Below are 12,902 nucleotides of genomic sequence, written 5' to 3'. Positions count from 1 at the left end.
CCTTGGTATTTCTCAAGCTTCTCGTGTTCCTTCTTCCTGATGTTGCTATCGCTTGGGATTGCTACATCTAACATTTATCACTACGGCCTTCTTCTTCTGTTTGTCCACCACTACTATGTCCGGTTGGTTGGCCATTACCAGTTTGTCAGTTTGTATCTGGAAGTCCCACAGGATCTTAGCTTGGTCATTCTCAACCACCTTTTGAGGTGTATCCCATTTTGACTTTGGGACTTCCAGACTGTACTCAGCACAGATGTTTCTGTACATTAGAGTCAGCCACTTGGTTATGACGTTCCATGTATCCCCTGCCTGCTAGCATCTTGCACCCTGCTGTAATGTGCTGGATTGTCTCAGGGGCATCTTTGCACAGCCTGCACCTGGTGTCCTGCCTAGTATGGTAGACACCGGCCTCTAGTGATCTTGTACTTAGAGCCTGTTCCTGTGCTGCCAGGATTAGTGCCTCTGTGCTGTCTTTCAGTCCAGCTTTGTCCAGCCACTGGTAGGATTTTTCGAGACCAACAAGCTTATATATAATTATATATTACTTACGACTAAGTCAACTAGTATCTATAGTTGTTAAATAAATATAGTGGAGTAGAAGTATAGTAAGGTAGAGTATAGAAGTAGTATAGCCTATACTGAAAATTAAGTACCTAAAATTTTTGCTTATGTGCAGTAGATATTGCCACCTACTTAGCCCACTTGGTCTTTGTATAATTCTCTTCACATCTACAGCCCGTGTGCTCTATGTGCTGCAGTATATCGTGTATAATGTAAATATTTAATAAAATAAAAATAAAGTAAAATAAAAAACAGACCATTAAAAATTGCCAAGAGTAAGAAGGGGAATGTAATTTGTTCTATCAACATGACATAATTTGAATAATTTAATAGGTACAGTATGTAGGTCAAACATCCATAAAAAAAATAACTTCCTGTTTCTCCTCGGAAGGCTTTAAACATGAATAATAATCGTTGCGTGTATGTTTATTCCGGACTTTCATTTTGGCTGTTAAAATAAGTAAATTAATTATTCATGAGCCTTCTACACCCATCACAGGAAAACACAGCTACGGGGGGTGCGGTCTTTCCTGTGGTCGGGAGCGGAAGCGGAAATTCGGCCATCTCCTCGCATATTCAAGCTACAACAGGGTCAGTACACACTTCATCTAGATATTTATTATGTTGTGTTGTCCACAGATTTTTGACGTTTTGCCTTGTAATGTGAGCGTGTATGTTACGCGTTGCCCAGGATCAGGACGTGTCCTTGTTAAAGCGTGTACAGTCTGGCAGTCCTGTTGCCATTTGCGAACTAGCTAAGTGCTACCTTGCTAGCTGGTTAATCTTTCCTAGCAACAGAGCAGTAAGTGATTTCATTTTCAGTTAAACTGGCAGGTAACCTTAACGTTTGTTTTTAGTCTGGTGATTCGCTGTTGTGACGGGAACGTCACCTTATTTTTGACAATAGTGTGTCTCCTCATGTGTACCTAGCTACACTCTTCTGTACCCCTGTTTACACTTTGCCCAGACTTTACCCAAAACCTTGATGGCACACTGCCTCTCCAGCTGTTTCGATTTGCTTAAGGTTAGAATGGGAGAGTTGCTTGCTAAGGTACGGTAATAACACCAGGTGACAACTAATGTTGCTTGGCAAACTATCTTTATCAATTGTTTATAAATTATATTTCCCATACAGATTGTGTATGACGCTAATGTTTAGCTTAACTTTTTGTTACTGGCATTACATTAGGGTAGCTAGCTTGGAAGATGTGTCAGGGAAATCTGCTGTTGTCTGGCTGGCTAATGATTGCTAACGGCATGGTGGGACTAACTTCTCTGGGTCGTGCAACTTCAAGTGCATGTAAGTGATCGGACCAATAAGTGTCAGAGACTGTGGACACATAAGACAATGTGAAGCCTGAGATACATGTACAAAGAGCGTGTATGTCCCTTATCAGAGATTAGCTTGCGTGTCTGAACTTTGGTACACAGCTTCAGGAGTCACTGAACTGGCTTTTGCAGTTGGTTGCCTTAGGTTCAACATGGTCTCATCTTTGTCTGACCTGCAGAATAGTTGAGTTCTTTTATAGCACATTTGACATGTTACTGGCTTGCCAAAGTACTTTTAAAAACTCGTACAAGTATTTTATGTAGATTTAATCATATTTGTTGAATACAGCACTCATAGAACAAGTTGTACTATATTTAAGAAAGTACGAACCCAGTCTAAAGTATATTCTGCTTTACAAACATATAGAACTGCACTGATGAACGATTATCAGCTGGTCAAACAGCAGAAAAATAATCTGCAAGTATTTTAATAGCTGCTGATTTGTCAGTTTCATTGAGTCATCCATAAGGAAATCGTGCAAAAAGCTCTTATTCCAGATTCTCAAATACTTGTACTTTTATTTCATTATTTTTTTAATGCAGGTAAATGGAATTTCTTGGAGGTTTGGGCAGTTTGTATATGTTACCTTGGGCTTTGGGAATTGTCCAATTTTCATGTTTTCCTGGCACTGTATAGACTGTTATTCCAGAAAGTCATTAAAGGAATTATTGAAAATGATATAATTGTTGGTTTCAGTCCCATAAAGTAAAAAAAAAAGTTCAGATAATCTCACATTTTAGGCTAATGCTGGATGGTGTAAGGTCAGGCTGTTTACTTCCCTGTTACTGTTGGGTCTGCGTGCTATGCAGGAAGGACTGTTGAAGGCTGGGTGAATTGAAAGAGCAGCACTTTTTTTATTCTATTCTGCCAGTGCTTATTTCCCTAGGTAGAGGGAAAAGTTCATACAGTGGGTGGGATTAGTTTATCATCTGCTATAGAAAAGAGATTGTGCCTTCTTCCCTTCATTTCTTGAGAGATGACAGTTGAGATGGTAGTTGAGGGAGTGGCCGAACACTAGAAATACATTTTAAGATTATATTGAATTCCCTCTGATGAGCTTGCTTCAGCAGCCTCCTCTTTTCTCTCTGGTACATCTGCAGAGATGAACATGTCTAAACTGAAATATTGTATAAACAGGCAGAAGAATAACTGGATAATGAGTGAGTGTTTTTTTTTAATAATACAAGACTGATTAGGTCTGAGTTGAGTGAAATTATTTCTGTAGGTGATTTGGTTATTCTGAATGTCAATTTCAAAAAGTTCTTTGTTTACTTTGCCTACCTTTTGTTGTTTTGTGATAACAGCCAAGGTGGCATCTGTTTGGTTAGAAAGTGCAGGTTGTGCCAGTGAAAGGATGCACCTGGTCAGCAACAGCATTTCAACCTGCTGTGCAAGCAGTCAAATGCAGACAATGCTCAGTCAGTACTGAGAGACACTCCGGTACAGTGCCACACAATCATTCTCCACATGCCATTACACCAGCAGCAGGCATGATGTCAAATTCAGACCCCCACCCACCCACCCAGTCAGAAAGCATCATTCATTGCACTAGACAATGTTTTTCCACTAGCTTTGCTAATAACATTCTCACTGAGTCTACACCCTGCTTCGTGTTAATAACTGACTGAGGCAAAAATTTGCATGGTTTTTCACTGTTGCAGGGCAGCTGTTTTGAGGCTTGACAGCTGTATGTTTTGAGAAGTTCTAGGTACATTACTACCTCTCTGTCACTCATTATTGCCTAGACTGTTGGTTATACGGTGTTTTTATTAATCTATTCAGGAGAAATCATGCTACTGGATTTTATGTTCCTGGTAATATAAGTGAATTTATAATGTTGGTAGTTGAATGATAAGGTATAAGTGTTACCTGAAATGAAGTAAATAGATGAATGTTATTACGTAGAAGCCAGCAGGATTCGAAAAGATGTTTCTCTTAAATACAGTATTTATTACTACATCTCCCTGATGGAAAGTTGGCTAAATATTTTTTTAAATGTGAACATAGTTATTTCCTGGAACGGGTGCTACAGTGTGAACTTGAACATGTGAAGTATGTGTCTTACTACTAAAATACCCGACTTCCATCTCGGCTAATGTTAAACCTGCAGCTGCAGTTTAGGTTTTTTTGTTCATACTACCTGCTAAATCTTGAGAAAATAATTATCTTAAACAACTAAAGGGTTATTATTTTCTGTCTAAGAGCTTTACCTTTGATGAGTAAGATAAAGCATGTAACTGATATGTTGTATTTTTGATTATCTGTTGCGTGGATCAGTCAGCACCAGAGCATGTGATTTTTTTGTAGCTGAATATATGCATTGTCTTTATTTTCTAACAGTTATTTTGGAAGTACTACTGGCATAAGTTTTAGCTCGTCTGTTTGTTGTGATGCAGCAGTAATCTCCAAATCACTCTGCATTTGGTATTAATCTGAAAAAACTTCAGCTGGACTAGATTTTTAGGTTGAAGACATTTCACCTGTCATCCAAGAGGATTCATCAGTTCTGATTAATTTGGTATTAATATTACTCTCAATCTTGCTCCATAGTTTTCATCCCCCTACACCTGTGGCTTTGCGACCCAATGTTGCCACAGGAAGAAACAGACAAACTGAGATACAGCTCTCCCTGAATGAGTGACGCACAAGACAGGAAAACAGAAGGACACCAAGAAGAGAGAGCCTTATTCTGCATCATTCTTGTGTAACAGGTGTGCACGACTCTTTGTCCATCTGTTGATGGTAGCAGCTGCATAATTTAAGATTGAGTTCTATGGGCAATGATTTTTGAATATTCAAATAGTCATGGCATTTTTAAAAAATTGAAAATTTCTTGCAACTATGATTTTGTGTTTAAAACAAGGAGCCACTGATTTCCCTTGCTTTTACCAGCGCCTTGAAATAACTTGATAACGAGGTCAGTACAACATTTTACCACAGCTCCAAAAATATAAACAGCAGAAACATGCAGAGACTACAGCCATCAAGAAAAACAGTCACGTCACAGTGGGATAAACTGTATGATGATAATACGTGTGAGCTGTGCAGTAGTTTGACAAGTGTTGAAAAGGTGCCTCTGACCACAGGTGCACGAACAGCGTTTACACCTGAATCGTACAGTAAGTGAGAGTCACCTGCCATTATATAAGAGACCAGAAAAAGCGGAGTGCTGTTCTTCAGACTAAAGCAATGTCGGAGTGACATGCTGCTGAAAACCTGCCGATTTTGCTTTCTGACGCCACAGAACACTGACGGAGCAGTGGGACTGGCACTCTCAGCAACCTTCGAATAATTCAAATAGCATTTTAGCTTGAACTGCCCATCCCTACCATATTCACACTGTCTGTTCTTCCATTCTGACCTTTGTATTTACATACCTCTTCTCTAGTCTTTTTTAAATCTCTTTATCTTCTTGCTCTCTTCTTTCAATAGTCCTCATTTAAATAAGTGTATATGTTGGAAATTAAACAGTTCTGTGCCCTATGACAGCTTTGATTATATTAACTATACTTTACAACCCCTCTTCTCCATCCGTTGTTCAGATCGCATCAGAATTCGACGGCCACACCATTGCCATGTCGACCTCATCGCTACGGCGACAAGTAAAGAACATCGTCCACAACTATTCAGAGGCTGAAATCAAGGTTTTGTGTCCATTCACTCATCTGACTTTTCTTCTCTCTCTCTCTTTTTTACACCCACATCACCCTATGTCCACAACTTATGTGTAGCCCATATATCCCTGTTGCACAGATGACATTATGTATCTGCTGTCAATCTAATATTTCTTTGAAATGACCTACTCCCTCTTTCCCCCTTGTTATACATAGCTTATCTAAACATATTATCCGTTCATTATTTTGCCTCTCTCCAGCTTGTGTCCTGATTGAGTTTGCATCACTTCTTAGAACAGCGTGGGCTACTAAATTGTCACAAAGTAATGACCTGAAGTTATTCTTATCACAGATAGGATGGATGGAATATAATTAATATTTGTCCCCCTACTGTGTTGTTGTCAAGGTTAGAGAAGCGACGTCCAATGACCCCTGGGGTCCCAGCAGCTCTCTGATGTCAGAGATCGCTGATCTGACCTACAATGTTGTGGCCTTCTCAGAAATCATGAGTATGGTGTGGAAACGCCTCAATGACCATGGCAAGAACTGGAGACATGTGTACAAGGTGTGTGAGTTGAAGTTGGTGCATATACTTATGATGCATTATCAACATAATGCACTAATATAACATGTTCTTTCACTGTACATTTTTGATGCACTGGTACCAGTATTGCAGCGGTGTGCATTGTAAAGATATTCTGACACTAGGATATGTACAAAATCACCTCATGTTTACTACATACTTCATTATGTGTGTTGTCTAATGTTTTATTTAGATGTCCATTTTTTGAGTGTGAAATGTATTACATTGAGCCTTCAAAAAGATGGAGTGAAAAATGTACATTATGTTCTTTTGTTACCTACCAATACATGTCCATGACATGTCCACAGTCCCACAGTGCAAAGGGTCCCTTTTTTTATTGTGATAATGCAGAATGACAAAAACTCAGAAATTTCTGCTGAAATCTCAGACAGACCAAATATTGCTAGTTTTATAAAGTGTGTGTGTGTGTGTGTGTGTGTGTGTCCATTCTTCAGAGGTGTGTCTATTTTTTTGTCCTCCCAGCTAGATACATGAGGGTCAGAATAATAGGAGCACCTCTGAATAAATAATGTAGTCCACCACCTTTATCTTTGACCTAAAAAAATCATATAATTGAATTTATACATGTATGACAATTTCACCAAAAACAAACATTTTGAGCTTCATAAACACAGACGTTAAGGTGGAAGGGTTGCATTGGATAGCATACAATTGTACCAACGTACCTAATAAGTGGCTGGTGAGTGTAACATGGAATTGGAAAGGGTTATATATTAACTGCATTACCATTTGCATTTCTACTGTATCAGTGTACAGACCTTTTTATACACCAAGCTGGTTCTGATTTGTATTTTCACCAGGCTATGACTCTTATGGAGTACCTGATTAAGACAGGTTCAGAACGTGTTGCCCAGCAGTGCCGAGAGAACATATATGCAGTCCAGACCCTCAAGGATTTCCAGTACATAGACAGGGATGGCAAAGACCAGGTACACAAGCACTAGTGTCTACAAGGCTGTATAGAAACATAAGGTTATTAGTGAGTAAGGTCCACCTTTATGGAATGCTGGCAAACTGTCAAACATGCTGCTTGTTCATTCAAGGACATTTTACAATAACTTTTTTGACCTCTTGTGCAAATCTACAAAGCCAGCCTTAATTTTTTTTGTTTTTATAACTGAAGCTATGATAAGGTAACAGACTGTTACACTAAATGTAAGGTGTGCACTGTAACTATTTGATGTCTGTTGTGTATGTAATATTGAGCATTATAAACTGTACACCAATTTGCAGCATGTAATACTTTGTTTATACTGCACTTCTATTTTACAAGGGCGTGAATGTGCGAGAGAAAGCCAAACAGCTAGTGACGCTGTTGAAAGATGAAGAGAGACTAAGAGAGGAGAGGATTCATGCCCTCAAAACCAAAGAGAAGATGGCACAGACCTCCAGTGGTGAGGCAGCTGCTTAAAACAGTGTTTATTAGATTCAGCTAGCACTCAGAGTTACAGTATTACCTTTAGAAAAAGGGATGGACTGACACCAAAGGGCCTAGAGTTCATAGTAGTCGATAACCTAAGATAAGCTCTTATCTGTGTATATGCATATGTGTCTTAACTCTAGCTTCCTCGGCTCCCTCAGCACCCAGCCTGGGGGGCAGTCTGTCACTGGGCTCCCACTCCGGAGGGGCAGACCCTGAACAAGCCTGGCCACAGAGCTCTGGAGAGGAAGACCTGCAGCTACAGTTGGCTTTGGCCATGAGTAAAGAAGAGGCAGAGCAGGTAACACAAAGCAGTCTAGCTAGGTTAGTGCTCTCTTAGCTAAATTATTGCAGCACTTAGGCAGAGGGAAATTACTGATAGTATTCACTACATACACTTAGCTTTGCTCTCACCATGTAACCCCTGACCTCCCCCAGACTAGCACGGACCCTCTGGAGGATGCAGAGCTCCGCTATGCAATCACACTCAGCAAAGAGATGCAACAAAAGGTCAGGGGCAGAGAGTGCACCTAGCCGACTGGCCAGCCAGTCACTACCTATCTGTTTTTCTGTCAATTGGAATTTCTCAAACACGCATCAAACATCGATCAATCAAGAAAATTAATTTCTGCTCGTATTTGTCATGTGTCATTTTCCTCAAGTTACAAATTTGCATCAGACTGCAATAATATTGTTGAGATGATTTAGTTTCCTGTACACTGACTTGTTGTTACATAGCGCTTGCACTCATCAAAAGCGTGCAGCGTATGCGCTTTTCATATCCTTGTCAAGATGCATTAAGACTGCACACAAGTGAACACCCAAAGAATTGATTAACTCTGTTGAATTTGCATGGCACTGACAAATATTTACCATAACTAACTCAATTAAACAAGTGGCTTGACGGCACTGATGATTCTTTCCTTCATGTTACCTTCTCTGATAGCATGCCTTCAACTGTCGTCTTGATATGAGATACTCTTTCTTTACCTGTTACATCTAACTAGCTTCCTTCTGCTGTGTTCACTGAGTGGAAAACATGCATGCATTGTACTTCGTTACAGTCCTGCACAAATAGATGTTAGTCTGCGAACTAATGCAGAGAACTGAAAGGAAAAGCCAATGTTGTTAGATACAGTAGCTTCTAGTGTAAGACCTGCTCAGTTCTGTAGCATAAAAAGCATGTTTCCTCACAGATTAATTGGCGTTCTGTTGTTTAACAGTCAGTCCACCTTAGAATGGAGTGGAAAATAAAGTGGCATTTGTCAGTCGGCAAGATCTGAATCATGTCTAATTTTTTTTTTTTGTATTGGTATTAAGCCTGTCCTATTTCGTTTTTTTAAAAATTGTAGCGTACTGTGCTCCAGGTAAGCTAGATGATTAACACACTCTGCTACGTTCAGCTAAAAGACTGTTTATGCTGGGGATTCACTTCATATTTATGTCTAAACCATGTTTTACAGGAGTGTCGTGAGATATAGGGATTGGCCGATTCGCCTTATCTATAGACCGTAGATAATGATGAGAGGTCAGGTTTTCAATTTCCGCGCCCACCATTTCAGACGTGAGTTGAGGAATTGTAAACTGTGGTGAGGTTTCCAAGGTTGTGTGTCTCAGGCTGCTGACATCAGTGTGTGTGTGACTGGCAGGAGGAGAGACTGCGTAGAGGTGATGACCTGAGACTGCAAATGGCCATTGAGGAGAGTAAGAGGGAGAAGCCGAAGTCAGAGGAGGTGAAATGTATCTATAGCGCTCTCTCTCTCTCTCTCTCTCTCCCCCTCCCTCCCTCTTTGTTTTTCTATTTCTTTGTACATGTACACTTTAGCATTGGGTTGATTAGTTAGTTTGATGTCTTTATTAATATACAATATAGAAAATAATAGAGACAAAGAAACTGTTGAATGAGGTGTCTTAACTGTTGACTGTTGTGTACATATTGGCGAATGTATAACAGTAATACATAAACCCCATTTTCCAAATTACAATAAAAACTAAAATATGCCATATGTTAATTTGCTCAAACCATGATTTAACTGACAAAAGTACAAAGAACAGGTTTTCAATGTTTTCACTGACCAACTTAATTTGCACCTTTTGCTGATAATAGCCTGGACAGTTTTTTCATCTTTGGCACAAAGAAGCCAACATCCATTTTTCTCAAAACAAGCTGAAACATGGGCTCGCCTGACCTCAGAACACGTTTCCACTGTCTCTTGCTCCATCGGGGATGAGCTTGGGTCCATTTCCGTCTGTTTCTCAATTCTGTGCATTTTCTCTTTAAACACTTAACTAATATCTATTTTATATTAAAATCCATAATATATTCTGTTTTTCAGAGCACCTTGATGGAGCTGAGTGCTGTGGACCCCTGGGGCGCCCCTGCTGCCACCACTGTGGGTTCTGCTGGCCCCTCTCCTCCACCTACAGTTCCTGCTCCTTCTGCCTCAGGCCCGTGGGGCACAGCTCCCACAGACCCATGGGGCATGGCGTCCCCCACATCCCCTACAAGTTCTGACCCTTGGGGTGGGGGAGCTCCACCCACTATAGCCCCTCCTCCAGACCCCTGGGGAGAGACGTCCAACAGAGTTAACAACGTTGACCCCTGGGGTAGCTCAGGTATGCAGTTACAGCACTGGTCACATATTGACTGTGTAGGCAGTCAGGTTTGTGGGAATGTCCTCACAACTACAGAGAACAGTGTCCTGCTCTGTGGATGAAAGAGGATGTGAAAACTCCTCTTCACTCCACTGCTCCATGTCCTGTTATCAAAACAGCCCCGTTACATTTTCTGTCATGTCACCACACTGTTGTATCTTGTCATCCACTTACATTTTCTGTTTGTCATGAGGAAAGCAAAAATGCTAAATCCATCTCCCTTTATGTCTAAACTAGGGATTTTTATCCTTTTGTTTCATCTCAGGACTGAATGTGGCCATGTCTCAACCAGAGCTCACTCTCTTGCCCTTCTGCCTTTATAATGTATCAGTTAGCTTTTTATTATCTCTCCTTTACCTCCACTGAGCTTCAGATATTGAACAGGTGAAAGTAACATGAACAAATGCTGAAACTCTGCCTTCACTGTCCTCATTTGTTTGCTCAGTGTTACTGGGGAGGTCAAGGAGAGAAATACTGTTAGAACCAGCCCGACTTCCTGATCCCTCCATGTTCTGGATTGTACTGTAAGGTGTTGTGTTAACCCTCCCCTGCCCTGCGTCTCCTCCCCTCCCCTGTAGCTGTGACCCCCCCCAGTGCCGACCCCTGGGGTCCCTCAGTGCCTCCCAGCACTTCCTCCTCGGGGGGGCCAGTAGACCCCTGGGCAAGGGACGGGCCTGTCCCTGCCTCTGACCCTATCAGCTCCGACATCTGGAGTGGCACCGTCAAACACACTAATGGCACAGGTACATTCACACTTAAAGCTACATGGACTCACAAGCATCGAGGTATTCGTACATCTTCCTAGTTTACACACACATATAGGCACTGATTTGTCAAGTTGTCTTGTCCTACATTTCATCCTCCTCTACTACCTGTTGTAATGCTGTTTTATATTGTGGTCTATTAGCTGACATTTTTCTTTCAGTGCTTGACTTGCTATTTCTGTCCATTCTTCATTTCCATTTCTTAGAAGACCCCGAGCGACGAGGGTCTTCAGCAGCAGGCGGTGACGGTACAAGCTCACCAGTGCAATTTGACCTGTCATCTCTCGGTTCTTCACTTCCTGTTCGTAAGACGCCTGAGTCCTTCCTCGGCCCCAACGCAGCATTGGTGGATCTTGATTCCCTGGTATCATCTAAACCCAAACCCAAGCAACCGCCACCTCCTTCCGTCTCTTCCTCTTCAGCACACAACCCCTTAAGTTAAAATTAAATAAAGTACATTCTAAACGGATCATATTAAATGTCATGAACCACAGTGTATCACCATTAACTCAAATATGTTGGGAGAGGTTGACTGAAAAAAAAGAAAGTGGTTTCTCTGAGCAAGCCACCTCCTACACAGTTAATCACCCACCAACCATGTTGGAGACTCTGTGATGACCTGGAGGCAAACTTTGTGGAGCTGTGCCATTATGACATTCCAGGCAACATTGTTGTCATGCACTTAATTAACACCAAGGCGGCTATACAAGAAACAAAGAGATGCATGGGAAATAGTTTCACCAAAAGACTGTGAAGAAAGAACAGTCAACCAATCCCAGCTGACACCGGGCGAGAAGTGGACTACACCCTGTACAGGCTGACAGACAAGCACTCACACCTACAGCACAGGCTCAGGGAGAACATGCCAACTCCACACAGAAAGGCCCTAGTTGGCCACAGGGTTTGAACCCAGAACCTTCTTGCCATGAGGTGACAGTGCTAAACACTGCACCACTCAGGAACATAATGTATGGGTGAAAATCAGATATTCTCATGTGACTTATGTTGCTTTTGTTTTCTATGTTGTCTGTCACCTTTGACACTCAGGTTCATCTCCCGCTCCTGGTATGGCAGTGACTCCTGGCAGCACCATCTCCAGTAGGGGGGTTTCTCCAACACCTGCCTCTTCCAACCCATTTGGCGTGGCCCCATCCATGACTTCCATCTCACCTCAGCCCTCATCTCTCGGCCTGAGTGCCCTCCGCACCAGTCCTGTGCCTCCCAATCCCATGCTGGGCATGGTGCAACCAGGAATGGGCATGGGGCCCATGAGTGTAGGCATGGGGGCTCCAGGAATGGGCCTGAGCATGGTGCAGGCCAGCCCCATGGGCATGCCCTACAGTGGGCTCTCTCCTATGGCACCTCCAGGCTTGGCCCTGGGGGCCGGAGGTGCAGCACCTCCTCAGTTGATTTTGGGTGGGCCCGCTGGAACAGGAGGAGTGATGGGAGCAGGAGGATCAGTGGGAGGTGGAGGGACAACGGGAGCAAGCACCAACCCTTTTCTTCTTTGAGGCAGTGTCACCACTACTTCTGTCTTACCTGCTGCCCCCCCTCATTCATCCCCCCCTTCAACATGATTTGTGTCCAAAAAGAAAAATGTCAGCATCGCTATATTTAAAGAAAAACAGTAAACAAAATCAAAAACTGAGGTTCTTTTCCTTTGAAAGCATTATTTCATTTCAGAGTAATTTTCTACATTTGGTTCCTTTCATTTCAGTATAGGTTATTTTGGGGCAGTAAATGGAGATCTATTTATTTTGTTTAAATCGTGTTCTGTTCTGTATTGGTCTATGTGCTGGTTTTTCTTTTCTTTTCTTTCCCCAGTCCTTTCTGAGATGAAGGTAAGTCTGTGAGAGCAGGAGGCTTTTTCAGTAGTGTCACTCTGTTCTAATAGTACTGCACTGAGAGAGAGAGGGGGGGTTGGGAGACATAGCCACTAACAAACTGAACAGAG

General features: G+C 41.9%; 1 protein-coding gene across 1 annotated transcript; it reads left to right on the top strand.

Moving 5' to 3' along the window:
- Positions 1-963: 963 nt before the first annotated feature.
- On the top strand, positions 964-12,545 carry epn1a (epsin 1a). The gene is made up of 13 exons (XM_020617562.1): positions 964-1,152; positions 4,442-4,602; positions 5,434-5,535; positions 5,912-6,070; positions 6,910-7,038; positions 7,383-7,503; positions 7,673-7,830; positions 7,968-8,039; positions 9,179-9,262; positions 9,866-10,145; positions 10,763-10,927; positions 11,155-11,385; positions 11,996-12,545. The coding sequence occupies exons 3-13, from the start codon at positions 5,467-5,469 to the stop codon at positions 12,457-12,459; spliced, it is 1,932 nt and encodes a 643-aa protein (XP_020473218.1). The 5' UTR covers positions 964-1,152; positions 4,442-4,602; positions 5,434-5,466; the 3' UTR covers positions 12,460-12,545.
- The last annotated feature ends 357 nt before the right edge of the window (positions 12,546-12,902 follow it).

This window comes from Monopterus albus, unplaced genomic scaffold (genome assembly GCF_001952655.1).
Source record: "Monopterus albus unplaced genomic scaffold, M_albus_1.0 scaffold192.1, whole genome shotgun sequence".
Lineage (NCBI taxonomy): Eukaryota > Metazoa > Chordata > Actinopteri > Synbranchiformes > Synbranchidae > Monopterus > Monopterus albus.
The sequence above is the reverse complement of the archived record's forward strand: the minus strand, read 5'-3'. Positions and strand labels throughout refer to the sequence as shown.